Source organism: Prionailurus viverrinus, chromosome D1 (assembly GCF_022837055.1).
Source record: "Prionailurus viverrinus isolate Anna chromosome D1, UM_Priviv_1.0, whole genome shotgun sequence".
Lineage (NCBI taxonomy): Eukaryota > Metazoa > Chordata > Mammalia > Carnivora > Felidae > Prionailurus > Prionailurus viverrinus.
In genome coordinates this window covers 109,961,148-109,987,261 of record NC_062570.1, presented here as the reverse complement: position 1 = coordinate 109,987,261, position 26,114 = coordinate 109,961,148, and the positions used below count along the sequence as shown (strand labels likewise).

The 26,114-nt window shown below is 51.2% G+C and overlaps 2 protein-coding genes across 5 annotated transcripts; both read right to left on the bottom strand.

Annotated features, from left to right (window-relative positions):
* Window positions 1-1,097: 1,097 nt before the first annotated feature.
* Window positions 1,098-17,038, bottom strand: GANAB (glucosidase II alpha subunit). 4 transcript variants are annotated; one of them, XM_047879052.1, is made up of 25 exons: window positions 16,948-17,038; window positions 14,184-14,288; window positions 13,931-14,039; window positions 13,590-13,717; window positions 9,692-9,871; window positions 9,125-9,190; window positions 8,251-8,320; window positions 7,995-8,082; window positions 7,811-7,907; window positions 7,373-7,553; window positions 6,622-6,775; window positions 6,171-6,406; window positions 5,962-6,088; window positions 5,777-5,856; window positions 5,403-5,546; window positions 5,205-5,301; window positions 4,775-4,876; window positions 4,354-4,597; window positions 3,464-3,528; window positions 3,191-3,267; window positions 3,004-3,078; window positions 2,698-2,811; window positions 2,464-2,576; window positions 2,200-2,300; window positions 1,098-2,061 (listed from the first exon to the last, which is right to left on the bottom strand). In XM_047879052.1, exons 1-25 carry the CDS (start codon window positions 16,983-16,985, stop codon window positions 1,952-1,954), a joined length of 2,901 nt encoding a protein of 966 aa, XP_047735008.1. In that variant the 5' UTR covers window positions 16,986-17,038; the 3' UTR covers window positions 1,098-1,951. The 4 variants fall into 4 exon arrangements, 3 of the variants coding, with proteins under 3 accessions (XP_047735008.1, XP_047735009.1, XP_047735010.1); XM_047879053.1 differs by lacking the exon at window positions 9,125-9,190 and having other exon boundaries at window positions 1,099-2,061; window positions 16,948-17,037; XM_047879054.1 differs by lacking the exons at window positions 13,931-14,039; window positions 16,948-17,038 and having other exon boundaries at window positions 1,099-2,061.
* Window positions 17,039-17,253: 215 nt separating this feature from the next.
* On the bottom strand, window positions 17,254-21,837 carry INTS5 (integrator complex subunit 5). The gene is made up of 2 exons (XM_047824190.1): window positions 21,699-21,837; window positions 17,254-20,401 (listed from the first exon to the last, which is right to left on the bottom strand). The coding sequence occupies exons 1-2, from the start codon at window positions 21,776-21,778 to the stop codon at window positions 17,422-17,424; spliced, it is 3,060 nt and encodes a 1,019-aa protein (XP_047680146.1). The 5' UTR covers window positions 21,779-21,837; the 3' UTR covers window positions 17,254-17,421.
* Window positions 21,838-26,114: the final 4,277 nt, after the last annotated feature.

Here is a 26,114-nt window from a genome sequence, read left to right as displayed (position 1 = left end):
ACTGGTCGTCAGTCTACAAAATGGAGAGAACTATTTCCCATCACTGAAACAATGGGGAATTCGTGAGAGCATCAGACTAAATAGCTGTTTCTATTCAAGAGGGACCCCATCAGCTCTGGTCACCACTATTTTTTTTTTTTTTTTTTTCTGAGAGAGTGCGAGCAAGGGAGGGGCAGAGAGGGAGATCTCAAAGAGGCTCTGTAGTGCCAGAGCTGAGCCCGACGCGGGGCTCGAATTCACAAACCAGATAATGACCTGAGCCAAAATCAAGTCGGACCCTCAACCGAGCCACCCAGACGCCCATTAAAAAAATATTTTTAAGGGGCGCCTGGGTGGCTTGGTTGGTTAAGCGTCCGACTTCGGCTCAGGTCATGATCTCACGGTCCGTGAGTTCGAGCCCGGCGTCGGGCTCTGTGCTGACAGCTCGGAGCCTGGAGCCTGTTTCAGATTCTGTGTCTTCCTCTCTCTCTGCCCCTCCCCTGTTCATGTTCTGTCTCTCTCTGTTTCAAAAATAAATAAACGTTAAAAAAAATTTAAAAAAAAATATTTTTACTATTTATTTTGAGTGAAAGAGTGCGAGTGAGGGAGGGGCAGAGAGAGGGAGACAGAATCTGAAGCAGGCTCCAGTCTGAGCTGTCAGCACAAGAGCCTGACACGGGGCTCAAACCCATGAACCGCAAGATCATGACCTGAGAGGAAGTCAGATGCTTAACCGAAGAAGCCACCCAGGCGCCCCTCTGGTCACCACTATTAACTAGGCCTACTAAAATCTGATGACCTTGCCGGACTCCTCTATGAAAATACTGGCCTCTAGCAAGTTGAAGACCACTTGCACTTGCTCATTTTGCTGAACTGATGAGGCTTATGCTGAAGCTGGATGAAAATCTCAGGCCCTCAGGCTTCTTCTAAGGGTCTGTGGTTCAGGCCAGAACTAGAATCCAGACACCAACAGTTATTTATGGTTTATCTCTTTATTGTTTCTCCTTTTATCAAAACCTGTCACAGCTGGGGGCCAAGAGGAAGTAAAAAAAATTGCCACAAATATTCCCCCTTGTCCCCAGTTAGTCCTGTCCCACCCCCCGCCCAGGGCTTCGGGCCAACCCTGGGCACACATGATCATCTCCCCCCACCCTCAGCCTTCTCGGAACAATAAATACAGGTGACCGTGATTCAATGAAACCACAACTGATTTCTCCATCTTGAATGCCCCTCAAGAGGACAAAAAGGGGGCAAAAGAAGTTTAATGCCCATCCCCTCTTAAAGAAGAGTGGAAACTTCTTTCCCCCAAGGGACAGGGGAGACAGAACTGCCCCTGTCAGAACTGCAGCAGCTCTAGAAGCAATCAGGGAGAGGAAAGGTTGGGGTGACAGGGAAGAGGATGTTCTCCAGCAACCTCACTCCTTTGATCCATTCATCCCTTATCAGGTAAGGGGTGGTCCCAGTGTATCAATGGGGCATAAAAGGGGAGTGCTGACAGAGAAGAATCAGGAGGAAGAAATAAAAGGAGGGAGAGCAGTTTGGTGGGGAGAGGAGGGGAAGGAGAAAAGGAGCCCTAAAGCTCACTGCCCTCATCTTCTTCCAAGAAACGGCATCAACACACAAGAGGTATGAATGAAGAGGGTCTGGAGGGGATTCAGGGCCCCCAAAAGAAAGGAAGGAAAGAGAAAGCAAGGGCCTCGTGGTCCCCAGGTCTTCACAGGTGAATGTGCTCCAGTTAGAGCAACAGAGTGTTGGGGGAATGGAGGGAGACGGTGTCAGTGGGGTGGGAGAGGTCGGAAGATCACAAGAGGAAGTTAGAGCCCAGGGACAGCTTCTCATCCTGCCCAGATGTTGGCAGAATCTGGGTCTTCAGATAAGAAAGGTGAAGTGTGGGGAGGGTCACACTCCAAGGCAGAAGGAAGAGGAACTCTTATCACTGCCGCACCCCTCCCACCCCCCGGCATCCCTTGGGTTATCGCAGGTGAATACTCCAGTCAGATGCCACGTTGATGCCAGGCTTGCGCAGGATCAACACAGAGGTCTCAGGGTCATGCTGGAAGGACAGGCGGCTTTCGGGAGATCCTGGTGGAAAAAAAAGAAAGTTCCACACTTATAGCAACAGGTTATGGCACAGCAACTACTTTGCTATGGGCAAGGTGTCCCTGGCCCTGCCCCTACATCCCCTCTGTCCCCACCCCAGGGGCCAGCCTTGCTCTTCACCTTTTGTCTGGAGTACCACGGCTGCTGGCTTTCCGGCCCCTATTATCACCACCCGCTCAATCCAGATGGGTGTCTCAAAGTGGCCTCTGGGGTCTGCTGAGCTAGAGGGAGCAAAAGCAAATGCCCATCAGGGAGAAAGATGTCAGAGCAGAAGGAAGGACGAGACCTTAAACAAGGTCATACGCAAGGTCATAATACAAGAGAAGAGTACAATGTGCGGTGAGCATCCCCGAGGCTACCAAGGAAGAATGGGCACTTCGTTACCTGGAGACCAGGGTGTTGCCAGAGAATGAGAACCGACGTAGCAGGAACTCATGGCGAGTCTGATAGTTGAACGTGTGCCCATCATCTAGAAACAGCTCTCCTTGGGCGGTACCCTGAGCAGGGGGTAGGATGGATGAAAGCCTGGGCCCAAGAGGGAGTGAGGGGCACTCCCCGGGGGACTGAAGCCCAGTAAGGGAGCAGAGGGCTGAGGGGGCTCCCTGTCCATGTGCTCACCTGGGGACTGAGAGCAACGAAAAGAGTGATGGGGTCATCCTTCATGCAGTCGGAAGAGCGCCGCACCCGCATCCATCGGGGGATAACGGTCCCTCCACGCTGGAACACGGGGATCTAGGGCGAGAGCAGCGCTGGGATAAAGTTGCCCCACTGTCCAATCTTGGGCCCTGCAGTGTGTCGGGCACTGCAGTGTCTCTTGCTCTTCCCCATCTGTGCCCGCTTAAGTCCTAGACCCTGAAGCACACACTCTCTCCTTCTGGAAACTTACAGACAGATGGAGCTGGCAGCTGGGCTGGGCATACTCACACTGCTTAGAGTGACAGGCAGGTACAGGGTCTGGGGACCATAGTGCTTCTGGTAGCTCTGAGTGTCATACCACACCTGTGGGTGGCAGGAGAGATACTTGGTCACTCACCACACAGGGCCCCCATCCCATTTACCCTCTTTGGCCTCTACCACCTTTCCCCACCACACCCTTTCTTCCTTAACTCACCTCCCCTTGGCCAGGCAGATAGACCTGCACGCCATGAGCCCCGGAGTCTGATACGGGGTGAACCAGTAACGCATCCCCTAAGACACACCAGAATCGACTGTGAACTGAGGGGGTCGGTTCCCAGACAGGGAGCACCAGAACGCCTGCCCAGCCTCACTCACTCCTCCCTCCCTGGGCGTCTACAGCCACCCCCTCCCCCACCCAGCCCCACCACAGGTGCTCACTGCTCAGCCCTATCCCAACCCACCATCATCTGCCCTCCCCGTTTCTTACCAAGCAGGAACTGATCATCTATACTGAAGGTGGTCACATCCTGAGGATAATGCACCCACAGGGGCCTAGGGAGGAAGCAAGACAAGAAAGGAAGACACCTGCTGTCTTGGCAGATGTCAAAGATGCTGCCCCAGGAACTGGAGGAAAGAACAGCACAACCCAGGAGCTTGCAACCAGACAGCCCAACTGACCTGAAGGCCTCAGCTATGCGCCCTACCCTGGGGCTAGTCATTGAACTTGCTAACCCATCTCCTTGCCTCCTCCTCCCCTGTCCCATCTTAAAACATTCTCCACGCAACTCTCCAGTGGCCATTTTGTCGTCCTGGGTCAGGTGAAATTTTCCTCTCCCATATCATCTTCTACCTCTCCCTCCGGTTCCTTACCCTGAAACACACAAGGCTTTCTATTCCTGGAACACAACAAACTCATTGCCACTGTACAATTTCTGCACTTGCAGCCTCCTCTGTGGGAACATTCTTCCTTGAGGTCACAGGCCATCTTCTTCATTAGTCAGGCCACCTCTCACATGCCCTTCTTAAGAAGGCCATTTGTAGAAATTAATTCCATATCCCTGATCTATTTTTTCAAAGAGCACTGTTGGCAATTTTCTTATTTGTATATTTGCATACGTCCGTCTGTCTTGCTCCCAAGGACAGAAGGACTCGTCTACCTTGGTTCAGCCTCTGGGGATAGCGATGAACAACGCCTGGCAGTAATGTTTACTGCTACTCATCCCCTTTATTCTTTTCTTACTCTTGACCTTGAAACCAGAGTTTCCCTCTTTCATAAGGCCCTGGTGGGTGACAAGAGAGGCCCAGAGATGGAACCCAGTCCCCACTGTCCCTTAGCCACCTCGGCCCACTCTACACAGACCCAGCTGAATGCCTTACCTCATGACAGGAATGCCTTCACGATGAGCCTGATAGAAGAGAGTGTACCAGAAGGGCAGCAAGGAATACCGCTGGCCCAAGGCATCTCGGACTATGTCATGGTACTGAGTAGGTAAGAGCCAGGGCTCTCGCCGCCCAGTGTCCAAGTGTGCGTGTGCCCGGAAGAATGGCTGGTAGGCACCCATCTGGTACCAGCGCACAAGGAGCTCTGGCTCTGGGTTTTTGAAGAAACCGCCCACATCCGCTAAGAAAGGGGAGGGAGGAAGCAGGTTGGAAAAGTGGGTGAAGGAGGGCTGCTGCCTAAGGAGCTCCCCCAGGCCCCACCCTGGACCCTCAGCTTGCTCTGTCCACGCCTGGGTCCCGCGCCCTCTACTTGCTCCTCTCCCACCAGACCAAGACCCCCAATTCCTCCCCCTCTCACCTCCGCAGAAGGAAAGTCCCACCAGCCCCAAGCTGAGACACATAGGGATAGAGATCTTCAAATGGTCCCACTCAGCAGTGTTGTCCCCTGTCCACACAGCTCCTAAGGAAGACAGGGAGATGGAGTTTGCAGACAGTGAAGGGCTCCGCTTTTCATACAGCTGACTCTTCCGACCTGCCACGTCCGCTCTAGGGCCCCCAGGGTCCTGTTGAGGAAGGCACGGCAAAATGCACAAAAGCACTTGAAAGGGGACAGGACCCCCGATCCCTGGTTCCCTCTGAGTGCCGGGGACAGCGGGGTGGGGGATGCGGTGCGCTGTTCTCAGAGGACAGCTGTGTGGACGGACTGCTCGGAGAAGCAGGCCTTGGCGCGTCACTCTTCCGATCTGGCCTTCACACCCTCTGCCACAGCTCTGTTCTCCAAGTCTTACCGAAACGCTGGGAGCCGGCGAAGAAAGCCCTGCTCAGGACAAAGGGGCGCTCTAGGCCCCCAGAGCGCAGCACAAGCCCCTCTGCAGTCGCCATGTGCTGGGTGGAGACAGAAGAGGACGGGTGGTGAGGAGCAAAAAGCCTGCCGTCATCTGGTGCGAGTTCCCCGACCCTCAGGCCCTCCTCACTCAGCCTCTTACCACATAGAAGCCATAGATGTTATGCACGTCTCGGTGCTCCCAGCCCCCATAATGTTGCGCATCCTTGAGCATGGTAACCTCAGGACCATTGAACACAGATGGTTCGTTCATATCATTCCAGACATAGAGGTTGGGAGCTGAGCCCTAAGTACACAAGGCAGAAATAGCGTCAGAATGACAAAGGAGAGAAAGATGACAAACTATGAAAGAACTCCTAGGAATGCAAAAAGAAGCCCTTCTCAGGGTCCTCCCAGGATCAAGCCTCGGGATAAACATAGGCAGCCAACCACAGCAGGGCTGGCCAGCGGAGAATGACAAGACTCACGGAGGCAGGGTGGGAAAGACAGACGCGGGGAGGGGAGGGGCTGACGTACCTCATAATTGTCAAAGCTGAACATGTTAGCCCACCAGGCCCTCATCGTGGGATTGGTAAAGTCAGGGTAACCAGCTGCGCCTAGGACAAGTTAAGGGTGGCTGTCAACCTCCCAGGAGCAAAATGGCTACCATCCTAACTCCCTGGTTTCGCGACAGCCTCTCCCTCAACTCTAGGCCCACCTACCTGGCCAGCACCAGCCCTCGTAGTCAGAGCCATCCCGGGTTTTAACATAGAGACCCCGGTTCTGCAACTCTTCGTGTACGCGGTAGCCGGAGTCCACCTTGATGTGGGGGTCCACAATGGTCACCAGCTGCGGGCAAGGAACATGGGTGCTCAGAACTCTCCAGGGCTGCTGTGCCTGAGAAGACTAAGCATGGCCACAGTCCTCTTACCTTCCGCCTCTTGGAGGCCAAGTGTTCGAGCATGGTAAGGGGCTGGGGGAAACGGCTGGGATCCCAGGTGAAGTACCGCTTGCCATCAGCATGCTCGATGTCCAGCCAAATGACATCACAGGGCAGGTTGTGATCATCGAAGCCCTGATCGACTTCCAGCACATCGGCCTCATCCCGATAGTTCCAGCGGCTCTGGTGGTAGCCGAGGGAGAAGAGCGGGGGCAATGCCTGGGTCCCTGCAGGCATGGGGGTCACAGTGGGGTCAGGCCCAACCCGGGGCCAATGGGAACACCCAGAAATCGAGGGAAGTTTGTCAACTAGACAGAAAGCGAAGGGTGTGGAGCTAGGAAGTAGGCTGAGGCACAGGATTTTTGAAAATGCAGTCATCCCTTTCAAGAAGACAAGGGCCAGCAAAGGAGGCTGCTGGCTGGCAGAGAGGGGACGCGCGTACCTGTGAGGCTGGCATACTGCCGGAACACATCAGACACAGAGGGCCCAAGCAGCAGGAAGACATCAATGATGCCACTCTCTGACATCCAGCGGACATCTGTCTGCGGGGTCTCTCCAGAGCCCTGCAGGTAGTCTAGCATCTTCCCAAACAGGGTCTACAGAGGGAACCACAGACACAGGTCTAACACCTACCCTCTTCTTCCTTGACCCGGCGACAAAGCCAATGTTCTCAGAATCCTCACACAGCTGGCTCCTAACAAGTCACTCTGGGCTGAGGTGAAGGGTCACCTCCTCAGTAAGGCTTTCCCGGACCACACCATAAAAGCAGCACTGTCCCCATCCCCAGCATGTGACCACTGCATTTCTTTCTCAGCACTTACCACCACTGAACTCCCCTGCCTTGTTATACGTCTGACATCTGTCTTCCACCCTGACAGCGAGGACCTTTCCTACCTCAATGAGCAATACATTCCCAGCACCTAGAAAAGTATCTAGTACGTGATGTGGAGTCAATAAGAAATGTACCAACCATAAGTGCAGAAAGGGCAATACCTTCCCCATTAGTATGTGTTTTCTGGAAATGACTGGGGAATTCACATGCTGCTCCCAAGGCCAAGGGCCTCTTCTCCGTTGCAGTCCCCAAACAGGTACCCCTGTGGGCCTCCCGCCAGCCTCTTGAAAGCAAATGCCCCAGCACACTCGTTTGTCTCAGGCCTGATGATGCACTCATTGCTCCCCGCCTGCACGCTCACCTTCCCTGCAGTGTTAGAAGATATGTCAACCCAGGTCTCTGCGGCATTGAGCCAGAAGATGCCCAAGTCTCGATGAGGGCTGTGTGCCAGGAGCACAGGCACAGACCCATACAAGGCCATGGGGTTGTAGAGTTCATACTGGAATACATCCAAATTGTAGAGGCGATACGGCTCCCCACCCCTGAAGGCAGACAGACAGACTGGCCTTAGGCTATGGCACCCACAACCTCCACCCCACAGATATAGGTGAGTAATAAGAACTCGTTCCTCTACCCTTACTTGAAGAATTTTCTGATCACCAAGGAGATCTGGCCTCAGGAAGTGGTTCATGCTTGTCTGGAGTATCCAAACTGCATGGACCCCACCCCACAGCCTCAACTTCCGACCTCTCTCTCCCCTCCCCTCCCCTCCATGTCCTGGTGTCACCATGGGACTCACTCAGTGACCTTCAGCCGCAGGTTTTCAGCATGCTCAGGGATCCCATACACATGCTCCATGCCTGGCAGAGAGAAGTCCAAACCCACAGACGTGGGGCCTGGAAGGAAAGCAAAAACTGGGCTCCAGAGCTCCCGTTTGACAAGGAGTCCCTGCATCCCTGTCCAAGGCTCTTGCAGTCCCTCACCATATGGCTTGCTGTCAGAGTGGGTTTTGAATGTCTCCTCCCAGGCTCCTGGCTCATCTTTCTCTGCCTTCCCCTGGGTCTCCTCTGGCTGTGAGGAGGAAAGCAGACCACCTCCAATCACACATAGCTCTCTCTTCCCCCACCCTTTTCTAAATTCCATCTCCGATGAGGAGACTGAGCTCAAATTTCCTGTGGGCCTTTCCCCTCCAGCCTCCCGGCCAGCCCTGTGCCCCAACCACCTGGCCCACCGACTTGCCTTGTCACCGTCCCCAGGCATTTCCTCGGGCTGGTCCCCACCACCCTCAGCTGGGTCTTTTGATCCTTGCCTGGAAGGTAGGAGAGCTGTCTGCTCCAATCCAGAGGGGGCAGGGACGAGGGGCTAGTGGAAGGAGGGGTAAGGGAATAGAGAGCCAAGGGTCCAAAGGAACGAAGGCATTGGAGGAAGGGACTGAACGTTAAAGCTTGGTGAGGGACCCCAGCGAGCAGATAAATGTGCCAAGGACGGGGAGAGAAATGAGGAAGGGAGATGAGTAAATGCCACCAGGAGGGGCCTTCCACACACAGGACCAAATCCCCAGCCTCTGCCCACTTCCAGAAGAGACAGGCAGGATGGCTCCAGTGCCTGCATTGGGAATGCCAGTGCTGGCTATGCTGCCTCCGAGACTCTGGCCCCAACTACTGTCACCGGGCCTCTTGGCCTGACACCAGGGTTTTACAAAGGCAAGTGGGTCATACCATGGTCAAGCCTCTACGGATATATGCAGGGACTCAAACAAGAGGTTCTGCCAAAGAATGCTTTCAAGGGCAGCTGGCAAGCAGCTCTACCTAGAGCCTCAGTGCGCCCCAGCTGAGAGCCAGAAACCCCAGCAACAGGCAGTATCTCTCCACCCCTTGGCAAAGCAAGAAGCTGCCTACATTCCTCAAGGACTTCCAGCATTTCATCTTCCTTCTCCCAGGGGGCTCCCAGCCAAGGGAACAGGGAAGAGTGACCAGATACCCACATACCTGGGGAAAGAAGGGTGAGGGCAGGGTGGGGCATGGGAAGGTCTGGGGCACCTTCCCTTGGGGGCCAGAGTAAAGGGCAGGTAAGGGCAGAGGAACAGATACAGTACCAGTGGCCATGGATTTACCTAGAGAAAAGGTTCTTGATCTTATCCCAAATGCTACCGAGCGTGACACTAACTTTATCCGAGAAACTGGGGCAGGAGGAGATGGGTAGGGAAGGGGGAAAGGAGGCACAAAACCAACACAAAAACAGAAACATAAAAGTGAGTTTCAGTCGACAAACTTCCAGAGATGGGGGGGTGGGGGGAAAAGAAACAAAACAAAACAAAACAAAACAAAACAAAACAAAAACAAAAACAAAAAAAAACAAAAAAAGGAAGAAAATAAATCTGGGAAATGTGATGGTGTGAGAGGGGAAGGAGGAAAAGGCAGACCCAGGCAGGCCTCCCAGAGGAGGTGCCCAGGGTACAGCTCAGGGACAAAACTGACTTGCCTCCTGGTCTGTACAGGAAACGGAGAAAACTGTGACCCGGGTCTGCTTCCTACCCTCCCTGAGAGTCAGCTTCTCCCAGCCCCACCCCCTACCTGGTGGTCCTGCCACCCTGTCTCCTCCCAGGGAACCAGTGCCAAACCCACCACACCCCTAGGCTCTTTTACACCAGGTCCCTTCCGGTCCCAGGCCCCGTACTCACGGGACCCTGGGGGCCCTCTGGTGCTCAAAATCCAAGAGTCCTCGGGCATTGACACTGAGCAGAAGGCTGCGGTCCTCTAGCAGGTCAAGGCGGAATGGCCGCGCCGTCAAGATGATTTTATAGGGTCCCTCAGCCACAGTAAGCTCCACGCTGTTGTCATCACGGCCAGAGACAGAAAGCCTGGGAAAGAGATCAGAAGGGATACAAGGAAGTGCAAAGGATCAAAAGTAGTCACAACACTTCAGAAGAGAGGGGACCTGCGAAGGGCTATAGGCGTGTGGGGACAGTGCCAAGGATGGACAAATCAAAGGAATCAAGTAAGCGCTGGGCAACGGACCCAAGCATACGTAGAAGTTCCAAATGTAACAGAGGTAGCATGGCAGTTCGGTGAGGAAAGGACTATCTGATAGTGAAGGAGGAAAAACATTTTGGGAATAGGAAGAAAATGATACCATCTATATTCCTACCTCATACTACATACTAATATCAACTCCAGACAGGTTATGATTCTGTAACTTTTTTTTAAAGTAATCCCTACACCCAACGTGGGGCTTGATCTCATGACTCTGAGATCAAGAGTCACATGCTCTACTGACTGAGCTCGCCAGGCACCCCTAAGATTTTTAGAAGATGTAAACTTGAAAAAAAATTTTTTTTTCCGACTTTGAAATAGAGAATTATTTAAACATACCTTAGGGGCACCTGGATGGCTCAGTTGGTTAAGCATCTAACCTTGGCTCAGGTCATGATCTCACAGTTCATGAGCGTGAGCACCTCACTAGGTGAGCTTGAGCCCCGCTTCAGGTGAGGTCGAGCCCCGCATTGGGCAAGCTTGAGCCCCGCTTTGGGTGAGCCCCACTTCCCTCTCCCTCCTTCTCTCTCTGCCCCTCACTCACTTGAGCCCTCTCTCGCTCAAAAAAATAAACAAATAAAAAATAAACACAACTTAGAGGGCACCTGGCTGGCTCAATCAGTTATGCGTCCGACTTCGGCTCAGGTCATGATCTCACAGAGCCCACTTCAGATCCTCTGTCCCCCTCTCTCTCTGCCCCTCCCCTGCTTGCACACGCTCTCTCTCAAAAATAAACATTAAAAAACAGAAAACACAACTTAGAAAGTGCTAACATCAGAAAGTAAAGATTGATATGCATAACAACATTTCAAATCCAGAATTCCTGCTTATCAAATCCAAATTTTCTCATTCAGATGTCATCAAACCAAGAAAAGTTTGAAAAACTGTCCCAGTCTAGAGAAGCCTAAGGAGACTTGACAACTAAATACGTTATCCTAGGTGGGATCCTGGAAAAAGGATAAAAACTGTTAGATAAACTTTTATTAGATAAAAACTAGGGAAATCTGAATAAAACATGGACTTTAGTTAGTAACAATGATATCAAGCCATCAGGGATGACAAATGTACTGCGTTAATACTAACAACAGGGGAAGAGGAGTGCAGGGTATACAAGAACTCTCATAAGATCCTTGCACTACAGATCTAAAACTATTCTAAAATAAAAAAATTTTTTCGGGGCGCCTGGGTGGCGCAGTCAGTTAAGCGTCCGACTTCAGCCAGGTCACGATCTCGCGGTCCGGGAGTTCGAGCCCCGCGTCGGGCTCTGGCCTGATGGCTCAGAGCCTGGAGCCTGTTTCCGATTCTGTGTCTCCCTCTCTCTCTGCCCTTCCCCCGTTCATGCTCTGTCTCTCTCTGTCCCCAAAATAAATAAACGTTGAAAAAAAAAAATTTTTTTTTTTTAAAAATTTTTTCAAGACACCTTTAGGAGAGTAAAAAGATAAGCTACAAACTGGAAAAGGATAGAGCTACAATACAGGTAAGTGAGAAAGGATCAAGACTAATGAATGGGGCGCCTGGGTGACTTAGTCAGTTAAGCATCCAATTCTTGATTTCGGCTCAGGGGATGATCTCATGGCTCATGGGATCGAGCCCCGCATCAAGCTCTATGCTGACATCGTAGAGCCTGCTTAAGATTGTCCCTCTCCCTCTCTCTGTTCTCCTTCCCCACTTTCGTGCGCATACACACACACTCTCTCTCTCTCAAAATAAATAAGCATAAAAAGAAAAAAAAAAAACAACTAATGAATTTCTGGGGCACCCAGCTGGCTCAGTCGGTGGAGTATGCGACTCTTGATCTTGGGGTTATGAGTTTGAGCCCATCTTGGGTGCAGAGATTACTTTAAAAAAAAAAAAAAAAAGAAAAAAAAAGACTAATGAATTTCTACAAATCAGTAAGGATGAACAACAGGAGAATGAGCAGAACTATGAACTAGCGTTTCACAGAATTATGAACCAGAACAGACAGACATGTGCAGAGGTGCTCAGTCTCACTAAAAAACTGGGAAAGACAACGAAGCCAAGAAAACCACACAGCATCATTCTACAGCCATTCTATCAACCAAAATTCAGTCCAATAGTATTAAGGGTTGCAGAAGATGTGGGTCAAAGAGGCCTTTTCTATACTGCTGGTGGAAGTGTAAATTGTCAGTTGCTCCGGCTCTACCTTGGAAAACAGTGTTTCCACATTCTACAACTCTGTGGCTCTGCCCCAAAGAGAAACTCGTGCACACGGACACAGGAGACATGGACAAGAGTGCTCACGCCAACACTCTGAATAGCAGAAATACTGGGAACAACCCAAGTGCCCCTTAATGTAGAAAGGGATCGATGAGGTGGGATATATTCATACGTTAATAGTCTACAGCAGTAAACACGAATTTCTAAAGCTACATGCAACAGAGCTATATAAAGTTACGCAAAAAATGGAAATTCCAGGGGCAGCTGGGTGGATCAGTCAGTTGAGCACCCGACTCTTGATTTTGGCTCAGGTCATGATCTCACAGTTTGTAAGATCAAGCCCCAAGCCAGGCTCTGTACTGGCAGCACGGAGCCTGCTTGGGATTCTCTCTCTCCCTTTCTTTCTGCCCCTTCTCCTGCACATGTGTACTTGCTCCCTCTCTCCCCAAAAATAAATAAATAAATGTTTAAAAAAAAAAAAAAAAAAAAAAAAAAAAAAAGGAAATTCCAGAAGCCCACATTCACTAAGTTACTTGCCCTGTAACACTCAAAACCAAACACAACTACATTATTTATGGCTTAGGCATGTAAATACAAATATGTTTGTGTACATATGTTCTTATACATACACGGTACAACTGTAAGAACAAAAAAACAAGGGAATGATAAACTTGAGAATAACAATCACCTGTGGGGGTGATCAGGGGCACAGGACAGGGAGAAGTATATGGTTGGGTTAGGTAAACGGTATACAACGTGGAGGGTTCATCATATCGAATTGTAAATTAAGTACTTAATAGAAAGCCATGCACAGGGTGCCTGACTGGCTCCGTCAGAAAAGCGTGGGACTCTTGATCTTGGGGTCATGGTTTTGAGCCCCACATTGGGCACAGAGATTACTGAAAAAAATAAATAAGCAAACTTAAAAAAAAGAGAGAGCCATACACGGAATACTCATAATGACTGTGTGGCATGACTCAAGAATTTGAGTAATCCTACCCTGAGTATCTGAGGAGAAAGAAAGAAAAAAGAAAAGTGATCGGAAGGAGAGGTAAGGGAGGAACCAACCACACAGACATAATGCTGGAGGGCAAGACCTGGGGCCTTGTTTATTTCCTCTCCCGTCGTCAGCACCTAGCCCAGGCCTGGCACAGAAACGGAGGCAATAGCTGTTTGCAGAATGAAAGAAGACAAAAAGTGAAAGAGAAAATACATAAAGCAGAGGGAGAAATGGAGCAAGGTTGAGGAGAGTGGCAAGATGCTAGTCAGCTGTTACCCAAAAGCAGAAAAGAAAGTCAGTCAAATAAAGTTGCATCAAGAAGGAGAAAGAGGCTGCGGAAATGGATAGGTTTCTCAGGAAAAATTTACCGAGCTGTAGGGGGGTCAGCCACCAACACATCTGGCACCCGGTATCGGGGCCGCCGGGGCTCCAGTTCATCAATCCTGATCCGAGTCATGTTCTTTTGAAGCCCTTGGAGCTCCAGCACCAGCAACACCTGTGGGGGCAGAGGTCTGGATGTGGGGAAGGGAGAGGGCTACACCACAGAATGCCCTCTGAACTCACTCCCTCCTGAGGGGTCTCCTCCTTATTCCTCATAAAATCCCAAGATAGTTGGGAAAGGATGTTGGCTGGCTACAGGTTCACCTTTCCCGAATTACCCCTTAGCCATTTCTCCACCCCCGCCAGACTCCTCCTTTTCTCCCCTGACCTTGGTGACCTCGTTGATCAGATGGACTGTGAGGGCATCAGGACCAAGTTGCAGAGAATCCAGCAAGGCTCGGTACGGAGAGAGGCCTGGCCGTATGCTCCGTTGCCTCCTGCCAAGCGAAATGGGAAGGTGGCAGGGTTCCCCGATGTTCCTAGGTCCCTCTACCACCTCAAGTGTCCCCAGGCTACCCAATCTGCCACAGCACCTCCCACATTACCCCAGTTTCCATCCCACTCTCTAAGAAATATCATACTTGCAGAAGGAACTCTCTTCACAGGTCTTAAAGTTGCTTCTATCCACAGCAAGGGTAACTCCCAGACAGACACCTAAACAAGCGAGTACCAAACCTGTCCAAGACCTGAGGAGAAAAAAGACAAAGAGGGAACGATCAGCACAGAGGTCAGAAAGGGCTCCACCTCCTGAGGTAAAGGCCCCTTCCCACCACAACCCTAAAAGGGGAGAAAGACAGAGTCTGGTTAAACAGAAAAGGCAGAGTGGACATGGGGTGAAGCGTTAGGCGTGAGGAGCTGGCTCGCTCACACCTTCCCTTCAAAAGGCACAGGAAGTGGACAAAGGATCTTTGGCCTTCAGAGGCCCTGGTGTTGACTCTGGTTACATCAGCCTCTCAGAGGAAAGGAGCAGTAACAGCCAGTCCCGGGGGAAGTGGTGGTACCGTGGGAGGAAAAGAGAAACAAAGCGAGCCCGGCCTTCCCACGGGCAAGACCTCAGGGGGAGCTAGGGTGAAAATGTTAAGGATGTACCCGCAGCTAGCCTGCTATCACAATAGAGTCCTAACATCCCCAGCACCCTAGGCATACTGGTCCTCTGATGTCTACTCCTGTATCTTCAAAATAAGTCACCACTACCACTACCTAAGCCTGAAAAACAAAAAATAACAGCTACATGTACGGAGCCCTAATGTTCCTCCAGGGGCCTGGCTAACTGCCTATATCCCTAGTTTTCAATTTTCCCTGCAGTTTTTAAAAGTGCCAACACCTGGGTCTTGCTCCCAGCGATTCTGACCGAAGTGGCACGAAGCGGGGCGTCAGTTTTTTTAAATTTCCCAAAACGACTCTAATGGGCAACCACCATTCAAAACCACTTCTTTATACACACTCCCTCTTTTTCATCTTTTTCGTTATTTTCTTTGTGAATGTAGGGTTGGGGTTTTTCCCAGATGGGAAAATTGAGGCATAATAGGTTCGATGATCCATCCAAAACTGAAAAGCTAATAAGGGGTGACATTGAGACTGAACTCAGCTCTGCCTGACTCCGGGGCCCACATACTTCACGATACACAATACAGCACACAACCTATGAAAAGTGCCTGCGTCATTAAGGACCATTACCCCAAGGTTACCACAAACTGTCACTTCCCCAATGTGCTCTCAAATGACAGAAAAGGGACTAATAGGCTTATTTGAGCAAGTTAGTTTGAAAGATATGTTCGCCCATTCTGAGTAAACCCTAAACAGAGGTTCTCAAACTTTATTGTCTCTTAAGAATTACCTGCAGGACTTACTAAGTGCATATCCCGGGAGTTCGGGAATCTGCATTTTAAACATCCTTTCCAGTGACTGATGCAGGTGTTCCAAATAGGGGAGAAAACACAACACATGATTCCCTTTCTTCTCAGCCTTAAAAGTTTGCAACCTACTAGCTAACAAGGTAGCTAAAGAGTAGGGCTTACTATATACATTGTATCCAGCATTAGCCTCAATACTGGCTTGAAACCTAAACTAAGGAAAATCACCAGAAAGGAAATCACCCAACACAGTAAGCCCTCCAGTTCCAGAAGAATATGCAAAGGAAGTCAGGCCACACAGAAAAGTGAGGAAAACACCAGGCACTGTGGTTTGATAGGCCAACCAGGAATAATCAGTAGCAAAACCAGCAGAAGAAATGCTACCAGAAAATTCAACAGCAAGGTTTGGGGCCCAAGTCTTGAGGAGTGACTGCAGCAGGCACACTACACCACTGACCCCAGGTCTACCTGCCCAGAGCAGCAGTAATCAGACTTAAATACCCTCTGGAGTACTATTTGCACAATCTATAAAATGGGCTTGGAGAAATGCCAATGAGGATAGGATTTCTAAAAGATCTTTCAAATGTGACCTGTTGGAAGGCTCTATGTACTCAGGGATGCCTTGAACGCCCCAGAGCAAGAGGCGGTCACAAGCCAAAGTCAGGAATGAGCCACAGGGTAAGATGCACCCGTTTATTGTTTCAGATCACAGGCTTCCAGAGAGTTGAGTTTACAGTCCAATCTTTTTTTCACTGCTGGTTGACAGTACATGCCTCTCCCACCCCGGTATATCCGTTAGGTCCGGGTAAACGCTTTGTGGCGCTGGTGATTGTTTTGAACCGTTTTTGTTTTTTGGTTTTTTTGTAATATAAACTCGAGAGCGCAGACCAAACCATTCGATTGCATGTTGTGTTTGAGCACCATCATCCAGGCAGGCCGTGAAGTTAACGTGCCCAGCGACCGTGGATACCGAGCAAGCCAGGGTTGGTGTCCACGTGAAGACAAGGGCAGGGCAGGGTCCGAGACTCTGGGGGGTAGGGCAAGAAAGGTAGTGCAGACCGGACAGCAAGCCGCGGTGCTTCCCGGCTGAGGGACCCGCGGGGCAGCAGGCTGCGTTCCCGGAGGCCGGGCCGCGTCTCGTCCCCCGCCCCGATGGCCCCGCGCACTGCAGGAAGGAGGCGGCAGCGTTAACCGCCGCGAGCCGCCAAGCGAGGGGGGACGGCTGCGAGCGGCCAAAGCCAAGAAGAGCAAACGGCTGCAGCCCTCTTGAGCCGCCGGGCTGGAGCGGGAAGCCCCAGAAGCAAGGGCCCCCAACGCCGCGCGGATCTACCGCGAGGAAACTGGGGGCGCCTGAGGCCGCCTCCAGAGAGACAAAGGGTGCTCACGAGGCCGTGAGTGACAGAGTTTTAGGAGGACATACAGGAAAGAGAGATATGGGGCTTGGGGGGCCTGGGGGCGTCCCGGGCGTGCCCCGGGATTCCGGGCTCCTCACCGCCTCCTACGCGCCGCCACTGCCGCTACCGCCGCCATCTTGTGCCGGGTTTGCTCCTTGACCCCGAGCCTCCCCTCCCCCCGCGCGCGTTGAGCCACGTATCTTAGCGCCCGCCCCTTCCGGCCTTCTGATTGGCCCGGCCACACAACGGCCGGGCGGCTACCCCATTGGCAGAGCGCACACAATAAATGCCCGCGGAAGGCGGGGCCAGGGGCGTGGCCTGATGGCGGGGGCGGGATTGTTCAGAGCCAGGCGCTGTCCGACTTTGCCAGCTCTTAAGCATCAGACAGAGGCACTGGACTCTGCTTTTCTCAACTCGGTAAATTTTATTTAGAAAAAAAGGCGGGGGAGGAAAAAAGTGACACCGCTCTTTAGGCCAAGGTTTAGAAGAGAAACCTCCACCTTTCTGCAGCACCTTAGCCCCCCCTCTCTCTCACTGCTTAACGTCCCTTGGCTTCCGAATCATGGAAAAGGCTATGTCCCCTGCCGAAGGAGAGTGGACGGTGAAGGTGCCTGGAAACGGCCAGAGAAAAGCCCCAAGCGGTCAATGTTGCGGTGGAGGACACTGTGCAGAACCGCGAGATGGGGTCCACCCTCACCCCCACCCTCCCTGGAGAAGTCCCGGATGAAGCGACCACGCTCTGACTGGAAGATGAATTTCTGGGGCAATGGCCCATGCTCCCGGAGAAAGCCCCAGACACTGAGCAGCAGCAGACGCACTTCGAAAGGTGCCAGTTGGCTAAATACCTCGTGCATATTCCCCAGGGCTGGTGGCAGGAGGCTTCCCTCAGCCATGACTGCTACCAGGGTGCAGGATGCCTCCAGGTGCCAAGGGGAGTGAGCTGTATCAGGGTGGCGAGAGGCTTCCCAATGACCCAAGAGGGCGGCCAGTAGCCCCCGCAGGAGCACGGAGCAGTAGCACAGGGCTGGGGGAGCAGCTGCTACCAGCTTTAACAGCTCAAAGAGCAGGGGCTGTTCCCGGAAGCGCCGGCCAATGCGGAGATCCCGCTCCACGGTGGCCCGGGCATGCTCCTCAGGGGGCCAGGCTAGCTCAGCACCAGCTGCATCAGGACACACACTCTCCACTAACGTCACTGCCACTGCTTTGGCTGCCTCCGGGCTCAGGGTGGGAGTCCCCCAGCAGCCCCCACATTCAGTCCCCCCGGGGGCACTGCAGCAGTGCACCAGGAGGCTGAGGAGGCTCTGGGTGTTATAGATCACTTCCTGCTGATCTCGCGACTGCACAAACTTGGGTGGCTTTAGGCCACGACCGATGACTCCAGCGTGGAAAACTGACCAAATCCCTCCAGGACCTGGCACGGCTGCAGTGTGCCGCCGGTTTGTGTCCAACAGGGAGGCAGAAGCCAAAGGAGCGGAGACAACTGAAAGGGTCTCGTTGTCCCTGTCCACTTCCCCTCCAAACAGTTCTGTGTTGCCCCGATGTAAGGCTCCCTCGACTAGCAGCTGCAAGACAGCCTTGAGCCCAGCTGGAGAGGTCTGAGAGAGGCGGGTAAGAAGCTGAGAGGCCGAAGCCACACCTGGGGGGCCATGCAGCCTCAGAGAGGCAAAGAAGCGATGCACTCCAGCTCTCACCAGTCCCAGGAGTTGGGAGGGGGACAGGGCTTCTTGAGGAAAGGGACAGATGGCCAGGAGGGAGGCAGCAGCTTCAGCTACTTCCTCCTCAGGATGTAGCAGGAGAGGAGCCAGGTCAGACAAATGGGCTGACGCAGACTCCCCAAACCGGGCCCCTAGGGCTGCAGGGCCCTCACCACCCTGCTGTTCCCACCCAACTAGCAGTGCCAAGTTGCGCAGGAACCGGGCAGTGAAGGGAGGCTGCAAAGTCCCTGCATGCACCCGAGCCAGGCAGCTTCGGAAAGCCAGAGGCAGGAGGCCAGACAGACTGACCACCAGCCCCGCATATAATTGGGTGGCCAGACTCAATTCTTCAGGGCTTCGGGCCCGGCTCAGGAGATGGCCTAAGGCCTCAGGTCCACAGCTAGGCCGAGTATAGACAGAGAGCAGGCCCAGGAGCTGGTGTTGCCAGAGGAAGCGCTTCCGTTCCAATCGTAATGTCTCTCCACACAGCTCTCCGACGTGGTTTCTTAGCGCATCTAGAAAGGGCACAGGGCGGGGGGGTGGGGGCGGACCCAGCACCCCTTCCCCAGGCGACCCTCCCCGGTGATGAACCAGTTTTTGCAAGTGCAGAAGCAGCAGCTGGATCAGCCGGTCACAGGCCTCACGCACAGTGTCTGGCACAGCCAGGCCTTGGGTGGTAATGACTGAGGCAGGCATGGCTGTGTCCACCAGGAACTGCAACAGGCGGTAGGCACCTGCCCCAGAGGCCTGGCTCACCAGGTGCACAGCCAGGTTCAGCATGTTGTCCAGCTCCTCTCGGGGGAATCCCTGCAGGTGCTGCTGCAGCTGGCTCAGCACGGCTGGGGGCTTAAGGCAGTCCACCAGCTCTCCAGAGACCGTGCCCAGCAAAGCTGGTGACATGACCGCCAGCTGCAGTAGGAAGGGGACTGTGGCCTGAAGGGAGGGGTCCCCACTCCGGCCCCCAGTGCCCCCTGCCAGGCTATCATGGAACATTCGCAGAAGCTCCCGTCGGATGCTGTCTCCGTGGCGGGAGGCCAGGTGCCCTAGGATGCCTACAACTGAGGCAATCTTGGGCACCCGTTTCTCCCCAGGGATAGCAGGAGATCCAGGAAAGGGGTCTATAGAGGGGGTTTGAGAAGAGCTTCCACCACTGCCACCAGCTCCACCTCCAGCCCCACCGTGAACACAGAAATCCTTAAGGCCACAGGAGAGAACTCGGGAGATGATGGTGCCAGGAAAAGAGGAGCCAATATGGGCCACAACCCAGTCGAAGTGTGGGGAATGCTGGACAGAGGTATCCAGCAAGGCATCCACGCAGGCATCTGGGCAACTACCAATGAGAGCTGAGAGACACTGAACATAGATGTCCATTAATGTGCGGGTGGCCCGGCAGCCCATCCACAGCTGCAGCAATTCGTTGAGGGAGCCAGTGGCATGGGGCACACGCTGGTGCTGGCCTGAGTATGTGCTGCTCAGCTGCCCCATGAGGTCAATGGACCACGCGCTAATCACAGGTGCCCAGGCCTTCGGGTTGGCCCGGATAAACTCAGACAGCACCTGCTGCACTTCCTGCACCACATCTTCTAGACCAGGTCCCCCAGCAGGGACGTGGGAGGGTGGGGGTGGACGGAGGTGAGGGGGGCCAGCCACAGGGCTTTCGTCCAAGGCAGCCAGGTGGGCCCGGACGCTCTCATCAAAGACGCCTCGCAAGTGGTCAAGCACGGCGGCCCGAGCCGGTGGCAAAGAGCGGAGCAGGAGAAGGCCACAGCGAGCATGTTCCCGGGCCGAGAGTTGGTGGCCCAGAATAGGGTCCACGCCAGTCAGAAAAGCCTTGATTTCCTGGGACAGCTCTTGAGCACTGAAAAGAAAGCAAGAGAAGCAGATTTAGAGTGTTGGGAGATGGTGGGCACATTACATTCCCTCTGTGAGCTTCGGGTTTTTTCCACATAAAACAGGGATAACTGTGCTTCAAAAGATAATGTAAGTGAAGCACTAATGCACCATGTCAAGTTTCCACTAATCACCCAATAAATGCTACCTATTTTTCTTTCAATAATAACAATAATGTCTATGTTAGATAACTCATCTCAGGTACTCTTGAAGTACTTTATATGTATTATTTCAATCCAGACAACAGCCCGATAAGGTAGGTACTATTATGTTCCCACTTTACAGATAAAGAAACCAAGGTTAAGTAATCAGACTATAAGCTCCAAGAGGGCAGTAAACACTTCTGTGCTCTTCAACACCGAATACTCTTCTACTGAGGTGCCTGGTATATGGAAAGCACTCCATTAAGTATTTGTTGAATCAAGTAAGTATACCTTGTGTGGCTACAACATCTGCTTTAAAAACACTTTTCCAACTTTACTGCCCTTCCCCCAAAACACAAGCACCCTCGTTAAGGCCTCCTAGTACCTGTTTCCTCCCATATTCTGCAAGCATCCTAAGCACACACCACTTGGACCCCACATCAACCACCACCACCTTCCCAGCATTCTCAGTGTGCCTTGGAACCACGGTATCCCCAGGGTTCATACAAGGTAATAATGTCTGCCTTTCAGCCCCTTCCCCTCCCAAAACATATGGCTTCAGTGGTAGAGGTTCAGAAGCCAGTGTTATGGGAAGAGGCAAAGTCCCCTTCCTCTTACTGCCTTTTCTGCCAAAGACCGCATCCTCTAGGGCTCCGACTGTGCCTTGATTTCTTAAATAAATAAATAAATAAACCACCCTAAGGTAAGGGGGAGTATCTTAGTTGCAGGACAAGGGAAAGGCTAGAGGGAAGCATTTTGTGGGCCTGGGTTCTCAGGGAGACTCCATGAAGACAGGACACTCCGGGTTCTCTCGGCTCTAAAAGGGGCAGGACAGCTGGGTTCCCAAGAGTTCTGATATCCCCAACTCCTGTGAGAACAAGGCCGGGATCTGGGGTAACGGGGCGCTGCGGGTTAGGGGGAGGCACGACCGAGATCTTAGAAGGGCGGGCACTGGAGCCCAGAGTTTTGGCGCGGCAGCCCCTTGAGTTCTGGGAAGACCGGACCAGGAATCTCTGAGAACCCTGACGCGAGTTCTCGAGGTAGGATCCGGGTCTCTGCCGAGAAGGCTGGGGATCGGCGCAGGGCCGCGCGGTGGGGGAAGATGCCAGGGGCTCTGACTACCTGAGCGGCGCGGGACCGTGGGTGGCCGGGGCAGGCCCGGGAGGCCCTGGGGCCCCGGGAGGGTCGCACAACGCGGACATCCCGGAGCCCTAGCCCGAGCCCGAGGCGGGAGCGGCGAAGCGCAGGTAGCGCATGCGCGCTGACGGGAACCCTGAAAGGAACCAGCGACTAGGCTTCGCAGGAAAACCAGTCCGGCCACGTCCGCGACTCTCATATGTTGGTTCCGGACCGGAGTCGGGATCCCCGGAGCAGGACTGCGACTGTGACAGCAAGAAGCCAACCCGCCCGCAACAAAACCATTTCCCCCCCAAAGGGCCTTTGACACACAAACTAAAGCAGGCTGCGGCTATTCACACTGGATTTAATTATTTTTGTCTAAAGCCAAAAATACAAAATATTCAACTCGCGAGGTTTTTAAAAAAGGAAGCACTGGGAAAAATTTTAATCAACAGTGACAATATTAAACGAATAAACAAGTAGATAAGTAAACAGACCGTGACAATGGAGAAAGCAGTTAAAGGAGAGAAGGGAAGGGAAAAGCGAGGCGGGGGGCGGGGGGTGGGGGTGGAGAACGAAAGAAGGGAGAGAAAATTCCCGAGAGGAAAAGGAAAGAGAGGGAGGAAGAGGAAGTCCGAAATAAATTGGGTTGTAGGTGTTCTTCCAGTCACAGGCTGGCTCTACAGTCATGTTAGTCTCCGTTCTTTAGGCTTTGCTCTCTCTCCCCAACCTGCCAACTCAGGGCCCTTCCTCTCCCTTGCGGAGAGGGAGCCTGGAAACTGTATGACGAACTCCTATGCATTCATCAATAGCCCCCAAAATGGCCAGTCTGTCTAGCTTAAGCTTCAGCTCTTCCACTTACTGGCTGTATACTCTTCTTATCCTCCCTATGCCTGCTTCCTCCTCGGGAAATGAGAATGGTAACAGTACAACTACCTCCTAGGGTGTTGTGAAAATTGAAACCAGGGAATATGTTCACTGATCCTAAATGTTGGGATTCACGAGTGAATAGGCAAGGAAGAATTCTTGAGACATCTTCGGTGCTAAAAAGGGAACAGGACCTGTGGGCAAAAAGAGCTGCTATTGGTTTGTACGGAGGCGCTGATTATAAACTTTCAGGTTGGGGAGGGGGTTAGGAAGAGCATTAGGTCTCTAAGGAATTTGGAAGAGAGGTTTCTAGGATCTTGAGGGGCTAGCTGTTGTTAGAAAAAGATCATTTACTACAACCTAGTAAACTCTTAGTGTGAGCCCCCTTAAATGTGTATCAGTGGGTCATATGTTTAGGCAATGATTGCTAACATGTATCTTGGGCAGGTAGAGATAAAGGAAATGTCCAAAGGAATTTATTACAGGATCCTGGAGGTCCCACTAATGTCACGCTAAGGTTGTCTTTTGCCTCTTGCAACATATTAACATTGAGGCAGCTAAGCTTCCAGAGGAAGGCCATTCTGCTTGTCTCAAGTACTTGTCAATAGGCTATAAGTTGTAAGGAAGTTTATTTTTTTTCCTTTTGCCTTTGTTCTCCCCATCATATACTACCTACTAGCAAGATCTGTTCTAGAACAATAAATATTTCTGCTCCTAACACTGTCTCCAACTGGGACCCAATACTTACCATCTGAGAGCCTCAACTTATGATCTGGAAAAGGAGATTTTTGGGGTGCCTAGGTGGCTCAGTCCATTGAGCGTCCAACATCGGCTCAGGTCATGATCTCACGCTTTGTGGGTTCAAGCCCTGCCTTGGGCTCTGTGCTGACAGCTTGCTCAGAGCCTAGAGCCTGCTTCGGATTCTGTGTCTCCTTCTCTCTCTGCCCCTCCCCTGCTCGCACCCTGTCTCACTGTCTCTCAAAAATAAATAAATGTAAAAAAAAAAAAATTAAGGAGACTTTTGAAACATGTAAGTTCTCCAGGAATAAGACTATTATGTGGTCCTTGCTCTTAAGGATTTCATAATCCAAAGGTGCCTGTTTTGGTGTTGGACAGATCTAGATTCATGTCTGCAATTTATCAGCAGTGTAACCCTGAGCAATTGACCCAACTGTTTGAAGCCCATTTCCTTATCTGTAAAATGTGTATGTCTCCTATCTGACAGATTTTTGCAAACATCACTTAAGATCACTTATTAAAGGGCGCCTGGGTGGCTCAGCCAGTTAAGTGTCTGACTTCAGCTCAGGTCACGGTCTCACAGCTCCTGAGTTAAAGACCTGCTTCCAGCTCTGTGCTGACAGTTCAGAGCCTGGAGCATGCTTCAGATTCCGTGTCTCCCTCTCTCTCTGCCCCTCCCCTGCTCACACTCTGACTCTCTCTGTCAAAAATAAAAAAAGATTTAAAATAATTTTTTTAATTAAAAAAAGAAGATGGGGCACCTGGGTGGCTCAGTCAGTTAACTGTCCGACTTCAGCTGAGGTCATGATCTTGTGGTTCATGAGTTTGAGCCCCACGTGAAGCTCTGTCAGCTCAGAGCCTGGAGTCTGTTTCAGATTCTGTGTCTCCCTCCCTCTCTGCCCTTCCCCCACTCATGCGCTCGCGCTCTCTCTCTCTCTCTCTCTCTCTGTCTCAAAATATTAAAAATGTCTTTCCTGAGGCACCTGGCCGGCTCAGTCAGTAGAGTGTGTAACACTTAGTCTCAGGGTCATGAGTTCAAGCCCCATATTGGATGTAGAGCCTACTTCAAAAAAACATAAATTAAAAAAAAATGTCTTTCCTTCTCCTTCCTATTGCCTCCCCTCCTCTCTTTACTGCATCTGAATACATTTTCAAACAACCGCTTTTCCTTTCTGTGTTCAAAACTGGACATAATTCTGTTTCCCTGGAAAATTGGCTGATCCCAGTCTTAGGCCAGGGGAAGCAGCAGGTGAGATTGGAACAGATCATCATGTCAGAAAACAAGGAAGTGCTCAAATACTGATGGTGTTGTGTCAAAAGGACACAGAGACCACCTTGAAAAGGCTCCTGTTGGCCAAATTTTGGCCATGACTTCAAGCCTGTAAAAGCAATAGTCATAGATTATGACACACTGAGAAACAATCAGAATCCATAGTGATATTTTTATAGAGGAAGGGGTTTTCTTTACAGAATATATCACATGAATAATATCAGTGACTGAAGGATAAAATTAGAAAATTACCATTTTGTGCAGTAACTTATTAGGTAAAGATTATCATGGGTGCTAAAATCACGGGGTGAAAGGATTTTGGGGAATAGGGTATTCATGCGATCTCAAAGTAGCAGCCCCAAAGGTTACTTATGAATTACAAAGGGAAAGTATACTTTAACAATGGAGAAATCTGACAGACACCCACTTAACCAAGTTTCTACACTTAGAAGCACTAATCGTGAGACAAATTGATGTAAGCGACGGGAAATGGATTATTCCTAAATAGATAAATAAAATTACACTGGGCTCTTCAAAAATGTCAAGTTTACCTAAAATAGGTAGAAATGCCGTGGAATGAGGGGCACCCGGGTGGCTCAATTGTTTGAGCGTCCAACTTCTGCTCAGGTCACGATCTTGTGGTTCATGAGTTCAAGCCCCACATCGGGCTTGCTACTGTCAGTGAAGAGCCTACTTCTGATCCTCTGTCCCCTTTTCTATGCCCCACCCCCACTTGCGCTCTCTCAAAAATAAACATTAAAAAAAAAAGCACTGTTGAATGAGACAAAAGAGATAGGACAATTAAATGAAGTACACGATCCTTGATTAACTCCTGGATTGAGGAGGAAAATGGCTATAAACAATATTATAAAATATAAAAAATAAAAATAAAAAATATTTTAAAAAATATAAAATTAAAAAATATATAAAATATATAAAAATATTATTGGAGGGGCTCCTAGTTGGCTCAGTACGCTGAGGTCCCACTCTTCATTTCCACTCAGGTTGTAGTCACAGGGTTGTGGGATTGGGCTGTGTTGGGCCTCACTGAGTGTGGCGCCCTAGATTCTCTCTCTCTCCCTCTGCCCCTCTCCCCTGCTCACGCTCTCTCTCTCTCAACAACAACAAAAGGATATTATTGGAACAATTAAGGAAATTCAAATATGAAAAAGTCAGTATTAGCTAATGTTAAATGTCTTAGGTGTGATAAGAGTATTTTGGCTATATAAAATAATGTTCTGGGCCACCTGGGTGGCTCAGTCAGTTAAGCGGCCAATTCTTGATTTTGATTTCCTCTCAGGTCACGATCTCACAGTTGGTGAGTTTGAGTCCCAAGTGGGACTCCTTACTGACAGTGCAAAGCCTGCTTGGGATTCTCTCTCTCCTCTCTGCTTCTTCCCCTGCTGGCTCTCTCTCAAAAAACCCACAAAACACAACACAACACAACACAACAAAAAAACCTTAAAAAAAAAAAAAAAAAAAAAAAAGAAGGAATGTTCTCTGGGGTAAAAATCTCATCTGCAGTTGACTTTCCAATGAGTCAA

Excerpts from the sequence above, each read along its gene's own strand:
- GANAB (XM_047879052.1), bottom strand. The coding sequence starts at position 16,985 with ATGGCGGCGGTAGCGGCAGTGGCGGCGCGTAGGAGGCG. Across the intron at positions 7,554-7,810 it reads CTGCGGCTGAAGGTCACTGA|GGGTGGGGAGCCGTATCGCC; the intron begins GTGAGTCCCATG and ends GTCTGCCTTCAG. Across the intron at positions 6,407-6,621 it reads GCAGTATGCCAGCCTCACAG|GGACCCAGGCATTGCCCCCG; the intron begins GTACGCGCGTCC and ends CCATGCCTGCAG.
- INTS5 (XM_047824190.1), bottom strand. The coding sequence starts at position 21,778 with ATGTCCGCGTTGTGCGACCCTCCCGGGGCCCCAGGGCCTCCCGGGCCT. Across the intron at positions 20,402-21,698 it reads CACGGTCCCGCGCCGCTCAG|TGCTCAAGAGCTGTCCCAGG; the intron begins GTAGTCAGAGCC and ends CTTTCTTTTCAG.